At 30.0% G+C, this 20,201-nt stretch overlaps 2 protein-coding genes and 2 non-coding genes across 4 annotated transcripts in view; 3 read left to right on the forward strand and 1 right to left on the reverse strand.

The window, feature by feature from the left end:
• Positions 1 to 541: 541 nt before the first annotated feature.
• Positions 542 to 9,558, reverse strand: LOC130896945 (protein preli-like). The gene is made up of 4 exons (XM_057805367.1): positions 9,258 to 9,558; positions 8,936 to 9,149; positions 910 to 1,065; positions 542 to 850 (listed from the first exon to the last, which is right to left on the reverse strand). The coding sequence occupies exons 1-4, from the start codon at positions 9,347 to 9,349 to the stop codon at positions 683 to 685; spliced, it is 630 nt and encodes a 209-aa protein (XP_057661350.1). The 5' UTR covers positions 9,350 to 9,558; the 3' UTR covers positions 542 to 682.
• Positions 9,559 to 9,784: 226 nt separating this feature from the next.
• On the forward strand, positions 9,785 to 9,856 carry Trnaq-cug (transfer RNA glutamine (anticodon CUG)). Its single transcript has one exon. It is a non-coding gene; the product is annotated as a tRNA-Gln (tRNA).
• A 471-nt stretch (positions 9,857 to 10,327) lies between these two features.
• Positions 10,328 to 10,400, forward strand: Trnak-uuu (transfer RNA lysine (anticodon UUU)). Its single transcript has one exon. It is a non-coding gene; the product is annotated as a tRNA-Lys (tRNA).
• A 121-nt stretch (positions 10,401 to 10,521) lies between these two features.
• The window catches only part of LOC130897495 (insulin-degrading enzyme), a 30,215-nt gene continuing 20,535 nt past the window's right edge, over positions 10,522 to 20,201 (forward strand). The window contains exons 1-2 of the mRNA XM_057806388.1: positions 10,522 to 10,993; positions 11,054 to 11,098. Of these exons, the coding sequence (XP_057662371.1) occupies positions 10,941 to 10,993; positions 11,054 to 11,098 (98 nt within the window). The 5' untranslated portion in view covers positions 10,522 to 10,940. The remainder of the gene's footprint in view (positions 10,994 to 11,053; positions 11,099 to 20,201) is intronic.

A 20,201-nucleotide genomic window follows, 5' to 3' on the forward strand; every position in this document is an offset into this window, starting at 1 on the left:
TTAACTTTTTTTCATAGAACTTGTAGTTTTTGCTGGAAATCGATATAAACCGTTTTTTACCCTTAAAAACTTGGTTATTTCAAGTTTTCATATAAATTTTGAGGTTATGTGAAAAAAGTGTGAATACAAAAGTTGCAGATCTTTTATTCCCTACAACTTTGTCATGTATTTTTTTTCAAAGGACTTTTAATTTTTGCTGGAAATCGATATAAACCGTTTTTTACCCTTAAAAACTTGGTTATTTCAAGTTTTCATATAAATTTTGAGGTTATGTGAAAAAAGTGTGAATACAAAAGTTGTAGATCTATTTTTTCTTTTTCGATTTTTTGGTTCATCTATTATTTATTTATTTTTTAAAGCTTCATCCCTGGTCTATAGAAAGTTGATTTTACTGGAAAATTTTATGAAAAATAATTAAAATAATTCATTAATTCCTTTAATAAATACAAAGTGGCAGAATAACTTCTAAATTATAACTTCTACGAGGTTTATCTATGTAAAAATATACAAACACCTTTAAAAAATGCTGAAACTACTGGAATCCAAGTTAATTGTCCATTTAATCTATTCTTATAAATGAAAGTATAAATGTTTATCGTAACAATAACATAAATTAATTGTTTCAACGGTTTGTAATAAAAAAAAATAATTTTATACACCAATACATTAGATTTATTTACTTCTATTGATGGAGAGTAGCGTAAATTGGGGCGGCTTTTGCTTTTGCCAATTCCGACGCATTTTTGGCGGCACTTTTCAGTTTCGCCGTCGCTTTAGCCGTCGAGTAACTCGAAGCTATGGCATTTTGTTGCGGGTATAAATTTGCCAATACGTAATTGAATCCGCCAACCTGTGCCAAAAAATTTAGTACACAAGACACTTTAGAAAATCGTCGTACATACTACTTACCATTTTGTGACAATTTTTCTTGAAACGTTCGTATCCAAATGCACAAATAGCTTTGCTGAAACCTCTCACTTGAGAATCAATCCAAGCGTACCTCAAAGCCACGGTCTTATCCGGATGATCTTCGCTCTCCTTATATATCACTTTTTCCGTAACACTCTTAAAGAAAAATTAAATTGAAGTACCATTCGCTTTTTTATGAAGCACGTGTCATTTTGTAAATCGACCCAAAATAAGTCGAAAATGAAGAATGAAATTTTTCGATATATCGCTTAGTTTTCGAGATAAAAGGGTTGCTACTTAAGTTTTGAGAAAGACAAATATTCATAATTGGATGTGGCTTTATTGTTTTGCAAAATACTTCCAATTAAGTTCAACGCACTTTTGCATTCGAGTTCGAACCAATTTGACCGCATCAACCTCTTCTTCAAGTGTAGAAAATCGTTAACCTCGCAATTTGTTTTTAATCTTCGGGAATAAGAAAAAATCATTGGCTGCCAAGGACAGTACGGCGGATGACCCATCAAATCGATTGTTCAAAAACGTTTTTGTTTGTATTGATGTGTGAGAGTTCGCATTGTCATGATGGAATTCAGAATTGATCGTTCTACGTTGATCTAATGGAACGGTTATGACATGTCTAGTTATTCCGAAAAAACAGGAGATCATTTGCTTCGAAATGCTTCGTGCGCGAACAACCTTTGTTGGATTTGGCTCGTCTTGAAAAAGACATTCAGTCGAATGTATATAATTGAAACTAATGCCTCAATTTCACGGTATGTCACATGACGACCTTTCAATATCAGTTTACGCATAGCATCGATGTATTCTGGCGCAACAGCCGATTTTGGACGACCTTCACAAAATTCATCCTGTGGCTCGAGATGGTGCTTCATGACCAAAAGTTGAGGCAAGTTGATCGACAATTTGTTGTTGGTTCACTCCACAAAATCATCAAACTAAAATGTTCGCGATTCAATTTTTCGACCAAGATAAATACTTTAAGTATCTGTAAACAACTCAAATAGCACTCAAATGACATTACGTTCACCATTAAAAATGTCAAACTTTATAATGTCAATGTCAGATTTGACATATTCATATCAATGTTGCCATATCTCAAAATTTAAGTAGCAACCCTAATATTTCTATTAAAATGATTCCTTGTTTCAATTGTTTCAATACATAAAATTTTCATATTATAGTTGGAATTTGTTCTTATTACGTTCATAATATCTTTTGGAGGATTGAGTAAAAATATGGAGGGGAGAATAAGCTTAGACGAATAAGTGCGAATCCAAATTTTGAAGGACGCCTAGGGGCCTCCATTTTGATCTTTGCGTGAGTTAAAGCATTGTTAAGTGTTGCTATTTTGTTGTTGTTCTCATAAAGTAGTGCTAAAATAAATAATACCAATATTCAATGTTTATAATTTTAGGTTGAAAAGGTATGTATGAACTGGCAACGTTGTTCTGTTTGTTGTTACATTTGATCCGATAGATTCGGCTTTGAAGATTATTTTCTGGACCAACGTGCTCGTCTTTTCGACATTTTGGTCTCAGATTATGTAGTTTTAGTTTATAGGTGTCACATATGTCATTTTCCGTTTTGTCACACAATTTTTATACAAGTTCAAGAGTAACGTCTTAAGCCTACTGCTTACCGTATTTTCAAATTTGCCGCCGAAGCTAAGATCAAAATGGCAGGTTACGATATTAGTACGTTCGCGCATGTTGACGCTTATTCTCCCCTCCATATCTTTGGGATAGACGTTGTTAACAAAATTATTTTTAATATGACTTTTTTTCACAATTGTCATCAGTAATGTTGTATGTATGTATATATATAAAAAACGTTTGGTAATCTTCGTAATTTGTATCTGGTGCCTTAATAGTTATTTATGTATCAATGCATTAGCGTCATACTTTTTGTCACGAAGCTGGAGATTAAAAAGCCTTACGAGTGTCAAAAAGAGACTTAAGTGTCGTGTTACATATTATATTTTTTTCTAAATCGTCCAGATTCAAAAATACTTGCGGAAATGTTTGGAATTGAGGCGACAGAATAGGTTTGGAGGTTATGTTATTATGTATGTGAAAAGTTGCAAAGTGGGAAGCAAATGCAAACTTGTAGACGCTGTAGATTTTGAATATAAACACCTTCCACACATGAATTCGTAATATAACTACGGATGGCGATTCTTTCCAAAACAGATCGATTTTTAAATCGATTCTAACCATAACCTGATGTAAATATAAATCCATTTCATGGAAAACAAGAAAAAAACCATAATAAACAATTTCTGGGATCTGTTATCAGAAAAATCAGGAATTTTATAGTTCAGGGAATTAAGACAATCATTTTTTAATGTATTTGTTACAATAAAACGTTAAGAAAAAAGATAATATAGCTTATAGTAGCCAATGCTTAATATCTAAGTTTTTTCAAAACAACATTCTGTCAAGTCTACCGGGCTGGCAATTGGAAAAGGCTACGAACAAGGAATAGATGATCCCACGAGTGTTTTTGGTTCTTGCCAGTAAAATATAGGATCAAACTGCTTGCGAACAATAATGTTTATTTATGCCCTGAAGAAACTGAGCACACAGCCATCTCGAGAGTTTTTAACCGGCAACAGTAATATTACGAGTACATTGAGCTAATTGTAAATAATTTTATGGTTTTCACCAAAACATAAAAAATGGAATTTCGATTTTCAAGGGTACAATATCGATTCACTGAATCGATTCAGTACAACATATCGATATATTTGGTCCGAGGAATCGATTCTTCTATCCAGAACTTTGCAACACAGGAACTTACCGTGTTTTGACTGTCAGCGCGTCTGATGGATAATTCAACAAGTAACTTCAATGCCTAGGCATTGAAAAGTCTATCGGCTAATCGGCATTGATATTTTACTTTAATGACAATTTCGAAATAGTTAAAAGAAAGTTATTGAAATTTTTATAGGAAAAAATAATAGAAAAAATTAAAGGCAACCATTACATTGTCAATAAATAGTGAACTTACGACTAGTTGATAGATTACTCGCACATTATTACGTAAATATTTTATAATTTAATAGTTTTAAAAAATATTATTTCTAAGAATTATTAGGTACATTTATGGAATAAACATTTGCGTTACGTAACTAATGTGCATTATTTTTAATCGCGTGATACTTAATATAATTTTAATCACAAAAAAGTGTTGGAAATAATCATACCCATCGTTATTGAATAATGAATGAGACAAAAAAATTAACAATAAAAATTTATACAATAATTCAAATTAAATAAATATTTAATAAAAAAAAGATATTGTTAATTATTTTCAAAATTAATTAGTAACTCGTTTTAAGTTTGTACTATTACGCAGGGGTCATTCCGGTGTTACCAGGTAAAATCTGTAATTGCATTCTAAAGTCCCCGTATAGGAAAGGCTGGACACCAGCTATAACGCCCATGTGTAAGAGAAAGAGCTCTGTGCTGTTTCCTAGTCTCTCTTCATTTCAAGAAATTAATGGCGCCGGCGCTTGCGTGCGGCGTCGGTGTCTCCTGCCATGTGGTCTCCCGAATCTTAACACTTTCCACCCATGAATTCGTAATACAACTAGGGATGGCGATTCTTTCCAAAAAAGATCGATTTTTAAATCGAATCGATTCTAAAAAATCGATTTTTTCAAATTTATATTTACAATGTAATATGTAAACTAAACACACCAGACTTACATTTGACTAGTCTCTTTTTGTAGTTTCATTATTTATGTCTATAAATGTTATTTCCTTCATAAAGCTTCTATAATTTGAATATATGTTCCAACAGTCAATAAAATTGTTGGATTATTTGAACAGACCACTGTTTCGCGCGCTTCTCTTTTTGGAGCCGCCATTAATTTCTTCGCTCGAGGCCAACCAATCGCATGAACGACCGCTTGTGTCTAGATTTTCCTATGTAGGGACTTTAAGTTTAACATGTTTTTGTTAGGAAGTTGATTATATAATGTACATCTTTTGTTAAAGCCCTGTCCACATTATTCCAGTTCAGCGCCAGTGATAAATCCAGTCCAGTTTGGATTGGTGGTGTATTTTTCATTCCAGCTCGCCCATATAGCTTCTGAATGACTGGAACAGCGTGAACATATGATCTATTCCTATACTGGACTGGGATGATGTAAACCGGGCCTAACTCTGTCCTTGACATTGACATATGTCAGTTATCACTTGTGAGATTCTTTATCGGAATATTATAAAAATTTATAACTCGTAAAGACATAACAAGTTTATGCAAATATTTTCAAGGATACTGTATATAAGAATATGCAAATAAAATATTTCACAATAACTTAGTGAGTTCTTACAAGTGACAAATTGCTTTGGGGCCCCAAGAACGTGGCTTGGATTATGACTTGAAAAGGAGCAGTTACTATTCTAGTTACTATTAATTACGTGACCTATATATATACAAATATTTGTGAACTTTTTGAAGTGTTTTAGTGAATTTTAAAAATAAAATCCAAAATGAACGTTCGGATCTCTGGAAAAAAATGAATAGCTTCGAAAAGAGAGAAACAAACAAGAAGTTTTTTATCATTAAATAAATTAATAAAATTGATACACCCTATAAGGTTATAAAAAGGAGATAACTTCAGAGAAATTGAGATGGCAAGTGGAAGGAATGGATACAAAAGGAACAGGAACCCTCGTCTGAAACCACAAAAGATATAAAGAGGATATAAAAGAATTGAAGAAAATGAAAGAAATATCTATGTAAGGGGTCAAAACATCCTTTACTGCCTAAATATCTAAAAAAAAACCTAAAGAATCGACTCGAGCAAATTACTAGGTGGTTCTAATGAAATTATCTGTTCAAATTAAGTTTGGAAATATTATAACAAGCTGTAACGTTTTCACTGCTCACAGTTTGCGTTACTTTTGTTGTTATAAACATTATATGATATAAACCTACCAACTTCTTTTTGTAAATAGTTTTCTTTATAAGATATTTTGTCATATTATTTTTGAGTAGAAATATTTACACATTATATTTCATACCTCTTTTGTAGTTTTGTATGTACTTGGTGACATACTGGGTTCCTGGAATTTAAGTAATTTAGCACAGTTTAATTTGTCCTTTTGTTGAACTATTTTTATATAAACAAATTGAATGTTTGGTTTATTTTCTTTTGAAGTTAAGTCTTGGTCTACAGGATGCACGCATTATTCGAAATTTGCCAGACGCAGTATAACTGGTTGCAGAATTATGTTGCTTGTAAGAGCAAAGTTGCTTCCCCTTAGAAGGTTCGAGCAACATCTAGTTAACTATTCACGAATAAAGTTATTCGTGCAGTATTTTGTAAATTTTGCGGATATTAATTTTTGGTTGTTCAGTCCGTTGAAAGGTTGTTTTGAGGACTGATTTGTTAGCTGGTGCTTTTGAAATTCAGGTATTGTTGCACCTGGCTAGATTGTCGTCATTCATATTTTCCTTTTGACTGTCAACCGATGTGGAATTTTTCATTAGGGATTTGATTATAAATTTTTAAATTTGGCTCTAAATTCTATATTTGCGGTTAAGATCAATTTCTCCAGAGATTTTTGAAAAGCGGGATTTAGCCGACCTAAAAGAGCCTTTCGCCGATTTCAAAAATTCTGGGCTGTTAAATTGTTAAGAAGTAGATAAAAGTTCCCTTCGTTAAAAAGGAAGGGACCTAGTTTTGGATATAGGACCTTTATTGGAGTTTAAAACTTAGACGACCTTAATTTGGATTTAACGTGAAACTTTGACTTGTGGAACTACCTAGTCCGGGACAATTAACGGAATGAACTTCTTTAATTCTTAACCGCTGGTCCTATTTGTACTCTCCTGACAAGTAGGGAGCCTCAGGTATTGCTAAAGGTCAGATCCACTCACATTAGTTTTTTGTTGTAAAATTTACTTCATTATTTTCTGTAAACCAAAAACTCATGAATTTTGCGGGTAATTTTTTTACCTGGTTTTTTTATATAATTTCGAATTTCAAATATAAATCATTGTATTTTATTTTCAACAAGTAGCTTTATTCCTAGAGATACCTCAACCTAATTCTATAGCTTTCTCAATTTAGGCAAAAAAAAATTGAGTGGCGCCCCATTGGGAAGTTGAAAGCATACAAAATTTGTATACCCCTTAAACACATCAAAATATTGCAACGAACCCCGCCAACACACATTAACATGATGAGCTTAGTCGGAGCCCAAAATGTGACCTTTTAGGTTACAGAGCAATAAATTAATAGAATCTATACATTCAAGTATTTTTAATATTAAATTTGATGAATTTTACATTATTTCATTTATTATTCTGCTTCATTTTTTGATAACGTAAATAATGCAATAATAAATTTATAATATTGAATTTTCAAAAAATTCGATCATATTTGATTTGAAAGAATACTAAATCTACAACTGGTTCAAATATCCCAATATTTGTATTACAGATGTATCACATTGCTTCTTATGGAGAATCTTTATTTTATGTTATATTTCATGTTTTCAATAGAAAATTTTTTGTATTAAACTGTTCCTTAGCATGATGTTTTGTTCCACCTTTACTGTTTTGAACATTCATTTAATCCCTATACAATAATCCAAGTAGTAACATTTTTAAATTGTTGAAGTTGTACAACTCTTCTACAGGACCATTTTTAACAATTTTCTCATCCACTGCTAGTTTCATATAAATATGTTGGGAAAAACTTATGAAATAGGAAAAAATATCAGAGACTCTTTAATATGAGTTCCTGATTATATAGGAATCAACAAGGCAATTACAATGACCAGAAGAGTGTTTTATTGCACCAATGGTGTATTAATAAGCTTTTATAAGTTTTGGGGAAAAAAAGGAGAATAAAAGAGTGGTACCATGCTATGTCAAACCAAAATGTTTCTTTGAAACTTTGATGTCAAACAACAACAAAATACACCTCTTCAATGGTTTCCTTTCAGAAAATACCTGATTAAATGTTCAACAGTAACTGAAATGTGCAGATCTGAAGAAGCAGATCAAAAGAGTGATGCCTTTCCATAATAACTCAAACTAAAAATTTCCTTTGAAACCAAGTAATGATAAACTATATCTACTATAATTTCCTTATAATACCTGATTGGATTTGGTCTGAAAGTAAATGAACAGTACAGATACTGTGTCAGATTAATCCACAGTTCTTCTAGTTCTAGAAAGTTTTACCATATTTTGAACAAGGATCTTGTCAAAGCAAATATGTAACCTTCTTGAATCCAAGATGAATAGAATAGTTCTCTGGAACTGAATGTCCAGATGTTGTAAAAAACAACTCTAATACTATACAATATTATATAACCTTTAATTCAATATATTTATCTTGATTGCATTTATTTCCACAGTAGTTGAATAGATTTATTCTATTTTGATGATTAAACAAGAAATTCTACTGCACAGTCCGATAATTCTAAACTGTTTACCAAAATAAATTAAATATTACTCAATTGTGGTAACAAAAGTAATAATTTGTGAAAGGATAAACCAGATACTCAATTCCTATACTTCAAAGAAAATTCTTTACACAATTTCGTAATTTTGCAACTATGTCATCACATTAAAACCAAACCAAAGAGCTTAATGAACCAAATAATTACAAAATTTAATTAGTATCATCTAAATAAAAAATACTAGCGATCTGATCTTGGTAATTATGTTTTATAGTAATACTTTGCATATTTCTTTGATAAAAAAAATTAGGTATAGTTCAATGCTAGAAAAGTGGTTTTAATTTATTGTTAATAGAATTAATCAGATCAGTAACTGCACTATATACTTTTTTGCGTTTCATTGCATCACCAACTTGATGAACATCAAGGTTGTTGTAAAAATAAAATGCTAAAGATTTAATTTACTAAATAAAACCAAAATATACACTGCATGACTTTTTTCACATTATAAAGTATTTCAATATCAAAATAACTAAATTTGGGATAAAAGAGTCGATAATATTATAATATGTACTTACCATTACTTTCACATATCCCAAATTCCTTGTGTATGTCGTAAGAACTTTATTTTCTGGATCTACGATACTTTCTTCTACAATATTTACTGATTTTGCACTGATGAATCTTTCAGCCCATTTTGGAATGCTATTAGTTTTAGTTAACAATCGTTTGGAAAATAATTTCCCAGAACGTACTTCTCTTTCTACTGTATCTTCAGATAAAACATGTTTACTACGAAGATTATTGTGATATCAATGACTAATACTTTTAAGTAAACACCTTTCTTTGTGATGAAATTTTCGTAATTATGCATGAAATGATATAAATTAGATTTTATACCTGTTTGGATTTGGATATCTTTTCCAAAATCCTTGTGCAACTTGGTCCCAGGTGTAATTGAAAACTGTAGTGTCAGTAAAGAATTTTGGCATGTCGATGTTTGGTATTTCCTAATTTAGTTAACTCGTGGAATGTCGTTTTAAAAGCTTCTGGGATATGAATAACAATTTTTATCCATATTTCCGATTTATCGGACAATACTACAATAAATAATTAGAGAATTTTGAAAGATCAAATTTTTGGGCGATATACAATGTCTAATTTAGATAAACATAACCTAATTTGAGAAAATTATAATGAAAATCTGGATCGGTATGCGCAGTATACGAAAAGTCAGTTTTTGACAGTGTTTATTGTTTCTTTAAAATATATGAATTAATTCCTATTTATTTATAGAGGAATTGAATTAATTATTATGTTGAATACAGTTGTATATAAATTATAAATAAAATTCATAAAATATATACTTTTTATTAAATATGCTCTTATCGACTTATATTCTTGTTATTCTCTGGAAAGGGTGTCAAGGTCCTATGGTGTAATGGTTAGCATTCTGGACTCTGAATCCAGCGATCCGAGTTCAAATCTCGGTGGGACCTTCAGTTTTTTCTTAAATTCATTTATTCTTAAAATATAATGAAAAATTTTGTTTATAAAAAAAATATATATCATCATACGTTAAATAAATTTAATTTTTATACTAACCCCAACGAACTATTATATTGTATTAAAATAAATGTCAGGTATTGAATAGAAACAATAAGGTCATAATAAATGTATTCAAATTACGCTCAATCGACCATTTTGTACAGTCCCTGTCTGTCTGAATTTATATCAAAACATCTACAATTTTTATTAGTAAAATTTTTTCTGGATCTAGCACCCGTTTTAAAAAATATAATTTTCTATTTGTAATTTCATAAAAATATAATTGTATAAGAAAAAATTATATTATTTCCAGTTAGTGGATCTAAAAATGTTGATTTTATATTTAAAAAAAATTTCAAATTTTATTCTAAATCTTCCAGTTAACTTGCACAGATATTTGATTTCGAAACTCTTAATTGGAAGCCCGGGTAGCTCAGTCGGTAGAGCATTGGACTTTTAATCCAAGGGTCCAGGGTTCAAGTCCCTGCTCGGGCGGCATTTTTTTATTTTTATCATATATTATCAAAATAATTATAACCATCAATAATTATTACAAATTAAAAATAATCTAACGATTCAATGCCGAGAATATAAGCAATAAAAATGCAACAGAGATACCAGTCAGTACGGTTTAGGACAAGACGAGTATTGGTATCTGGGTAACACCTATTTGATATACTAATTTATTCGGTCGTACCACAACACAATACGATATTCAAATCGTTTTCTTAAAAAATTACGGTACCTGTGAGTGACTATCCGTAATATACATTTAGTTATTTTTTAACGCCCAAGCCGTTAAAAATTGTTGATAAACTCATGTGTCGGCGGACTTGTTAACATTATAATGTCAGTTTCCTGTCTTATAGCTTTCTCCTCTCCAAATTCTAGATTTGCAACGTATGATGCATCTATATCAGATACAAAATTTGCCTAGTACTACCAGAAGAGGTCAAACATTTTCGATAGGTATAAGAACTCACTTGGAAGCGGTCATCCGGTACATCTTTTTGTAACAAAAAATATTCTGTTAATATGGCGCGAACAGTTCGTTTAGTTAACAGCAAAATTTCTTTTTTTATCGTCTTGTAAGTATATTTGTTTTTTTTTCGATGTGCGTTTGTTTTTATTTTCGTGAATTTTTACAGATTATTGACAGGTGATATATCAACAAGATATGCCGCAAATAATTAGTAAGTATACACAATTTTTTATATAAATTGTATACATGTGGAATCATTCTTAGTATAGTGAATATTTGTATAAAAATTTTCATACACAAGTACAATTAATGTTTTGATTGTTTACTTGTTTACACCAAATGTTAATTTTTATTTAAAATCTATATTTTTATAACAAAAATTATTAGAATCAATTCCTTGTTTTTAGATATGAATATACAAAAAATGATATCTTATTATACAGGGTGTTTCTAATTTCACGCATGATTGCTCCTATGAAAACTTTCTTCTTATCCCTTTTCTACATATACAAACACGAGAATGTAAGAAATTTATTGTTTATCGAGTTGTCTTCTATCCTTTTTCTACGAATATTCTTGATTATAATAAAGTTACTGTTTATTGAGTTATCTACTACTTAAGTTTATCGATGAACCATCATGAATATGAGAAAGTTACTGTTCATCGAGTTGTGTACTCAATTTTTCATACGATCTCTCATTAATTTAATAGAGTTACTATCTATCGAGTTATGAACTCAATATTTAATGAATTCTTATGTTAGGTTAGGTTAGGTTAGGTTAGATGAACCATCATGAATATGAGAAAGTTACTGTTCATCGAGTTGTGTACTCAATTTTTCATACGATCTCTCATTAATTTAATAGAGTTACTATCTATCGAGTTATGAACTCAATATTTAATGAATTCTTATGTTAGGTTAGGTTAGGTTAGGTTAGATGAACCATCATGAATATGAGAAAGTTACTGTTCATCGAGTTGTGTACTCAATTTTTCATACGATCTCTCATTAATTTAATAGAGTTACTATCTATCGAGTTATGAACTCAATATTTAATGAATTCTTATGTTAGGTTAGGTTAGGTTAGGTTAGATGAACCATCATGAATATGAGAAAGTTACTGTCCATCGAGTTGTGTACTCAATTTTTCATACGATCTCCCATTAATGTAAGAGAGTTACTATCTATCGAGTTATGAACTCAATATTTAATGAATTCTTATGTTAGGTTAGGTTAGGTTAGGTTAGATGAACCATCATGAATATGAGAAAGTTACTGTCCATCGAGTTGTGTACTCAATTTTTCATACGATCTCTCATTAATGTAAGAGAGTTACTATCTATCGAGTTATGAACTCAATATTTTATGAATTTTTATGGTTATATGAAATTTGTTGTCTTTCGAGGTGTGCCTCAATTTTTTCTACAACCATTATAAATATAAGAGAGTTACGGTCTATTCAGATGTGTGCCCAATTTTTTCTACGATTTTTCAAAATTACTATCTATCAAGTTGTGTAGTCAGTTTTTTCTACGAACCCTCATAATTATAAAAAAGTTACTGTCTTTTGAGTTTTTTCCTCAATCTTTTCTACAACCCTCGTGATTGTAAGAGGATCGTTCGAGTTGTGTACTCAATTTTCCCTACGATCTCTCAATAATGTAAAAAAGTTACTATCTATCGAGTTATGAACTCAATATTTAATGAATCTTCATGATTATAAGACATTTATAGTTTTTCGAAATGTGTCCTCAATTTTTTCTACAACCATAATGAATATAAGTTCTGTCACTTAATTTTTCTTCGAAGCCACATAATCATAAGAAAATGATTGTTTATCGTGTTGTTTACTTCATTTTCAATATAATCCCTATTAATATAAGAAAAATACTATCCATCGAGTTGTGTACTTAATTTTTTCTACGAACCTTCATAATTATGAGAAAGTTACTATTTATCGAGTTATGTATTCGATTTTGTCTACGATCTCTCATTAATGTAAGAAAGTTACATCTATCAATTTGTGTACTTAATTTTTTCTACGAACCTTCATGATCATATAAATGTTACTATCTATCTAGTGTATTTAATTTTTTTCAAGTCGTTTTATAACCTAAGAAACCCTCATGATTGAAATAAAATTGCTGTATATCCAGTTGTGTCCTCAGTTTATTTCACAAACTCTCAGCATAATGTATATTATTGATACTAATATACTAATAACAATTTCTCAATAGAATGAATCTTTGCTAACTCCGTAGAAATAATAAGTGCACAACTCGACCTATTTCCAGATTCATATGAAAGTAAATTAGTTGCAAAATTTTTTTATAATTGAACCGCGATCTGTATGTAAACTAGGTGTAGATCAGTTTTGGAAATGATCTAATAGATAACTGAATATCAAACATTAAACAGTTTGAAAGCATTTGGATGCACCGTATGATTCGTTTGTTTTCATTTTATTAAAATGAAACTGTACTATGTTTTGGCTAAGTTCATCTTCTCTATTTTTGTTATGATCTAATGCCGGCTACACAGAACTGTCACTATGCATTCGTAACCAACTTCACGACGTAATTATCATGTTGCCAATTACTCGTCAAATATTGACTACACGAAATTTAATCAACCATATCAAAATTCACCTCACTTTGTTAAATAGGCATGAAAAGTAACCATTTTTGAAGGATTTATGACCATGAAAAATTGAAATAATTTTGAGAACTCCAAAATGCAAACGATCGTGAAAAAATTTTCTGTATTCATTACTAATACCTCAAGAATCATTCGTTTTGAGATATTTTTAAAAAAGTTTCCAATTTATTTACCACTCAACATTAATTAACTATATATCTTTTAATTGTATTGCTAAAATCAATTTATAAAAGGCAGGCTCGCCTTTTGGATAGCAATAATTTTTATTCTCATTATATCATTACAAAATATCTAAATTTATGTATTATTCCTGCTTGGTCATTATCCCACCGAAAATTGACGACTAAAACAGCTCGTAAATCCTCGCCTTATCTGTATTCAGGTACCGTTACAATCATCTTTTGACTTTTTTTTATTTGCTTGTTAATTTTTTATCGATTTTCTTTATAACGATGTCGATGGTATAGATATCCATTTTAAAATTAACTGTTAATAAAAAGAATCGCCCAAATGATTAATTGTCTCATTAATATTTGATATATAAACATATTTTTTTTTGAAAGCAATTATTTTTTTTTATTCTGACTACTAACAACTAGATACGTGAATAAACATTCTCGTTAACTACGTTGTTTATTATTCGAATTATTAATGAAAATGTACTAACTAATAGATTATTTGAAAATTATTCAGTTATTGGAAAGATTTTTCAAAATTTCTAAAACTACAAGCAGCCCCTACTAAAATTTGAAATTTAATATATATGTTCACCGTTATTTGGACAAATAGGATACAGAACAAAAGTGATAAGGATGCCATAGGTTTGTTCTTGGTAGCTGCACTGGAACTGTACTGAACTGGACCAGTGCAGGCCAGTTTATGAGTGTATAGAATTAGTTCGATCGGATAGAAAGAACAATATGGTGCTGAGATCAATGGAGCATTTGTTGATTGTTGTATTCGAGGTTATTTTTTTGATATTTTACATTCGTCCGATAACGAAGATGTAGTGCCACCGTTTCCAGATTACACTGTCTTGCACTGCACTGGCTGAACTAACTCTAGACCCAGAGTAAGCAGCACAATGAACTGAGTGAACTAGTTCTCTTGCATTGCTACTAAGAGCAGCAACACTAGCGCTGGTTCTGTTACAAAGAACGATTTAGTGTACACTTCCTGAACTAGTTCTGCCAGTGCAGCTACCAAGAACAAACCTCACACTACGTGGCATATCAGTGTAAGTTTGTTTTAGGTTATATTTACTAGATTATTTTGTACAACGCAAGTCAATGAAATTCTCAATAATATTCCTAGGATATTAAATTTTTGGAGATCCTTGCAAAAATTGCATAAACAATTTGTCCGCCTGGAAAGTATTTGGTGGCTTTTTATAATTACGAAATTAGCGTTGCAGTAAGAGTGCAATTAGTTTTCTTAAACGCAATCAAAATTCACGAAAATCCTTGCTGAATTCAATTTTATCCTAGTTTATGTTCAAATTGTGCGTTCCACTTAGGTATAAATTTTCTCTACAAAGCTTGTGATTATGGAATGGATATTTCAACATCGATATAATTATAAAATAAGCCCCGGGTGTTTTAACATTATATACACGTGATTGTGAAAGAAAACTAATATAATTTCTACTTGTTATTAAAGTTAAGAAATTGATACGTCTAACAGAACAATAAAAGAACAACAAACAACATTTATCAGTGTTTTTAATTAATTATCAAATTGAAAATTAGTGGGTAATTTTTACAAATATGACATATTTTGATAAAGCTCGAAATAGGTCAAAACGTAAAATTTTTCCTGTTATTTTGAACTGATTTTCTATCAAAAAAAAAAACAAAAAAGTCTAAGAAATGAAAGTTGGAGAAAATTTTAATTATATTGACCGAATATATATAAAACAACTTTTTTTGCAAGAAATAAAGTATATTCAATTAAATAGCATTTTAGAAAAATGAACACTATTTTATTTATTGTTTTAAATACATATTTTATAGAGCTTCTCGAATAACTTACTAATTTACAATCTTTCAAAAACTTCATACGCCTCATCACATTAAAATAAATGAGGTGCTCGTTTTTTATTATTTTAGTTATGTTTTTAAATTTTTCTAATATACTGCTCCACTTTTGGCCAGTGCTCATTTCAATTTCAATTTTTGTCTTCCAATATTTTTTTCGTAAATTATTTTGAAATTTGTTAATTCTGAATATAAATTATAAATACCAATATGAGGTCTATACAAATTTATATTATCTAAAATTTTCTCATAATGATCTAATGTGACCTAAAACTTCAATGACACGAAAAAAGGTTATGCTCTGAGAACTCATACACTCGCATATCTGTCAGTGAGTGACAGTCTTGAATATTTGACATTGACAGATTCGTTAAGAATTTGTGGCTGCGCTGTACTGAGCAGTGTGTGTAAAAACACATTTGTGTGACCGTCTAAGTTAACACATAATAATGTGCAAGCAGTTGCGGTATACTTTATTTTTATTCAACAATAAAAAGTATAATTTAATGAAAAATAGTATAATTCTGTTTAAAACAGTATAGTTGGCAACTCTAGCTGAATTGTCGGCTCAAATTTGACACGTCTGGCGCATGACGTCATGCTGGAATCAGAATGTTTTCTTGGCCATTAACATTAGGTTGGAGTTGTACGTATTTACTGGGTTTTTGTGTGTTTGTGATCTTTTTTTTTCTGTTTAGCGGCTATTATAGAGTTGACCTAACTGTTATTATTTTCATTGAAAACGTTGTACTTTCTATTATGACATCATAATGCCATCGCTACATGCAAAAGACTTAGCGAAGCAGTAGACAGGACCCTGTGATCGAAAGAATAAAATTATTCAAAATATGGCAAATAAATGTCGTGAATCACAAAATAACAAGCAGAATTTCTATTTTTTTCCAATCGTTATACTTACATTATCTTATCGTTGATTCACTTGTTTCAGTCTGGTTGAAAATATTTAGCAAGTACCTCTTATTTATGTGTTGTTTAGTTTAGTGCGTGCTGGCTCCATTCATTTCGAAGAGGGTAGTTCTATATAATGCAAAGTGCCTAAAACTTTGTTTATTTACCTTTATATATAATTAGCTCAAAGAAATAAACGAAATATACCCATAATATATCAGAAACAATATTGTTTAATTGAATAATTCCATAATTTTGCTAATCATATTTTGAATAGTCTCTTTTTTCACGAAACAGGAAAGAAATTATATTCCTTGTAAACTGCAAATAACCTTGAGAACGCGAAATTCAACTGGTAAATTGAATAACCATATAAATAATACATATATAGACATTTCTTTGTATCAAATATTACTTTTTGAATCAAAATAAAACTTAATAACATGTATTTAGCATACATTATACTTCACATTTTGATTCCAACGTGACGTCACTTTATGCGAGAGAGATCGCGCATGCCTGTGTTTATGTGTATCGTGACTAAACACAAATGAAACAAAATATTTGATGGTCCATCACGAAAATGTGGCGGATATTTCAAGTCACTTTACTCGAAATTATCCATATAACTTTTGTATCTCGAGGTATTTATAATTTCCATGCCGAATTTCATAATAATCGGTGTGATCCGAAAGAATTTCTTGCCAAAAGTCGTTGATGATTAGAAAAATATTATTCCAACGAATTGTCAATATTATTAAATTGACAACAGTACGAGCTGTCATTATTCTTTTCGTTAACCATAGAATATGTGATAGTTGTGGATAAAATCATAAATTAAAGCCCGATACTACTAAATAATAATAAAAGTTTCTCGTAGGTCAAGATTTAAATTTAAAATTTCCACTATAAACATTTTAGTAGCCACTTTCAGAAACTTATAAAAAGTCCTTTTTCGAGTTAGGAGCAGCAATCAGCTGGTAGTTGATCTTAATCACGGAAAAATGCTTCCTAAAGACCCTATACACCGGGTGGACAACTAAGAATGTCCAATATATCTCAAGAACGAATTATATTACTGCTTCGGGGAAAAAATTGACAAAAGTGGCCCCGAAAAACACATGGAAATTATTTTCAGAATTTCAGATTCGCCATTAGAAGGCGTATTTGAAAGTATGTATTTTTGATTATTATAGTTATTGTTAAGAAATCTAATACAGAGTATTTTTAAATTCCGATGTTATTAGAAGCACATTTTATAACAAAAAATACGATAAATATTCAAACAAAAATTTATTAGTATAATTTTTTCGTAATATTAAAACATAAATTACGTGAAAAAAAATATATAAAACATTAACGTCTCATTAACAATACACGCACGTTTTACAAATAATAAATAAAACATTTTAAGGAAGTTAAAATTAAAATTAAAAAAAAAATAGTAGTGTCATGCTTGTTTATGTTAAAACGATACAAAATGGTGTAATATTGTAATATACATCGTTATATTTGAATAAAACCATAAATAATTTGATGATCCGTACTTATCATACCATAACATTTTTAAATCAACTTCAATGAAACATTTTGTTATTATATTTATAAGTTGTTATAAATTTTTTTACTATTCACTTGTGAGATGTTTTCATACGATGTGGAACAGCCAAATGGTATAAATTCATTAATAAATAAATGAAGTCGTCTTGCGAAAAACGCTTGGACACATCGACGATATAGTTTTTTTGCTATTGTACCATAAACCGTGTTAGATATAAGATATAAGGTACATTAACAAAAGACTAATTTTATTATTTATAAATAAGTAAAGGTTAATATTATAAATGTCTTAAAACATATCTCAAAATATATAAGCTATATTCAAAAATAAATTTCTCCCTAGTACGGTTCTGTTAATTAAACTTTTATAATGACAATGAAAGTGAATTATTAATTAAAAAAAAAATAGGCGTGTGTTAATTAACATAAGACCGATTTAACAATGTGAAGCTATTTAGGACAGTTTGTTATTTAAAAAAGTCGGTTAGTGGAAGTAGATAGGTACCGTTTTTTTTTTCATACAAGGTGATAAATTGTTCGAATCTGCATAATATCGGTATATTTTGTCGCAAAAACAAATTTCATGTTTTCGGCACATATATTGTCTTAACCTACATAGGTATACAAGTTCTTGAATTTCATATTATTAAAGTTAGTCCCAAAAGTGTCTTAATATAGATAAATTAAAAGAAGTTGATAATTCATACAACTCATTTAATAAAAATTAATCGATAATATTTTAAACAAGCTTGTTGAGATGTTCACAACCCCCATAGATAACTGTATATGTATAGAGGATATGCATTAACCGTCATAGATATCTTTATGTACAAAGGATATGTATGTTTTGAGCAAAAAACGCCTTACTTTACACATTATATATCTTCGACATTTATTATGTAGCAAAATAATGAAAAAACTGATATATTGTCTGCTTGGAGGTAAAACTCATTAAGTAAGAAAATCAAAATTTTTCAGGAGAGCAAAAAAACGGGGATACGCTCATTAAAAATAGGAAAATGATAAATCATTCAAAATTTCCACTCAATTCCTTTTTTTAAACTAATTTTAAATTATCTTACCTTTTTTTAAATTAACACTTGACTCATAGTGGATTAAAATTTAATTTTCGCACTTAATGAGTTTTACATCCCAACAATATTTCAAGTATGTTAGTTGGTGTTAGTGAAATAAAATATAATTTTTTTATAATCTTTTTATTTACAGAGAGAAATATTTTGTAATCAGAGAAAAACACTAAACAAATATAATATCATACAGTATAATACATGCAAAACTCTTATACACATACACATTTAAGGTCCAAATTACTCGAGAGTCCATTCTTCATCGCTTATATCATCTATATAAGGCTCTGGAGCTCTTTCATCTGAAGTTCTAGAGACGGTATATTTCTATACCACTGCTGGACTTCCTCTGGAATTACTCCTTTGTCACAAAGTTGGATCAAGTCTTTTTTTCTTTGCTTTGTTTAATTTTAATTGGACACTACAGGCAAGGACGAGAGCTGGGAAACAGTTGACATTGCTTCGTGGTCTTCCAAGATTTGATGAGCTATTAATATCTAAGGCCTTGTAGTCGTCTTTATGACTGTACTTATAAAATATTTTGTTTGGTTTTGTTTTAAAAAATTTGAAACATTTGATTTTTAACCAATTAATCTTGTTTCCTTCTATATCAGTTTTTTATTTTTTATGATCTTAGAACTGAGGTTTCCTAAATCTAAAAAATCTGTATACTTCAGCTCAAAGCATTTGTAGGGTGTCGTATTTTTTCCTGTTCTGGCTCCTTCAAATATTCGTTTATAATCATTCATCATAAATATCTCTTGATTTTTCATTTTTCTTTCTATCGTGGAATGCATGGAATCACATTCCACGTAAGAATGGCCGGATTCCAAAAATTTATATTCAATCAAAGAAGAGCAGCGACGACTTGCTGGTTGCGATTTTGGCCTGAGCAGGTGTCAGCAAATAAGGAGATTTCTTTTATCCCATTTGTTTTCAAAGAAAGTCAAGTTATACACCGAAATATTTCGGCTATAATAAAATTGGGAAACCGTAGATGTTGGAAGCTGCATTACTTTTTGCAGATCAAATGAAAGGTTTGAAAGCTGCTATCAAATTCT

The sequence above is a fragment of the Diorhabda carinulata genome, chromosome 8, assembly GCF_026250575.1.
Source record: "Diorhabda carinulata isolate Delta chromosome 8, icDioCari1.1, whole genome shotgun sequence".
NCBI lineage: Eukaryota > Metazoa > Arthropoda > Insecta > Coleoptera > Chrysomelidae > Diorhabda > Diorhabda carinulata.

What these genes read in the sequence shown, in the direction of transcription:
- LOC130896945 (XM_057805367.1), bottom strand. Translation starts at nt 9,349, where the DNA reads ATGCCAAAATTCTTTACTGACACTACAGTTTTCAATTACACCTGGGAC. An exon ending in AGATATCCAAATCCAAACAG is followed by an intron (nt 9,150 to 9,257) that starts GTATAAAATCTA and finishes TAATCTTCGTAG; the next exon opens with TAAACATGTTTTATCTGAAG. An exon ending in TGGGATATGTGAAAGTAATG is followed by an intron (nt 1,066 to 8,935) that starts GTAAGTACATAT and finishes TTTTTCTTTAAG; the next exon opens with AGTGTTACGGAAAAAGTGAT.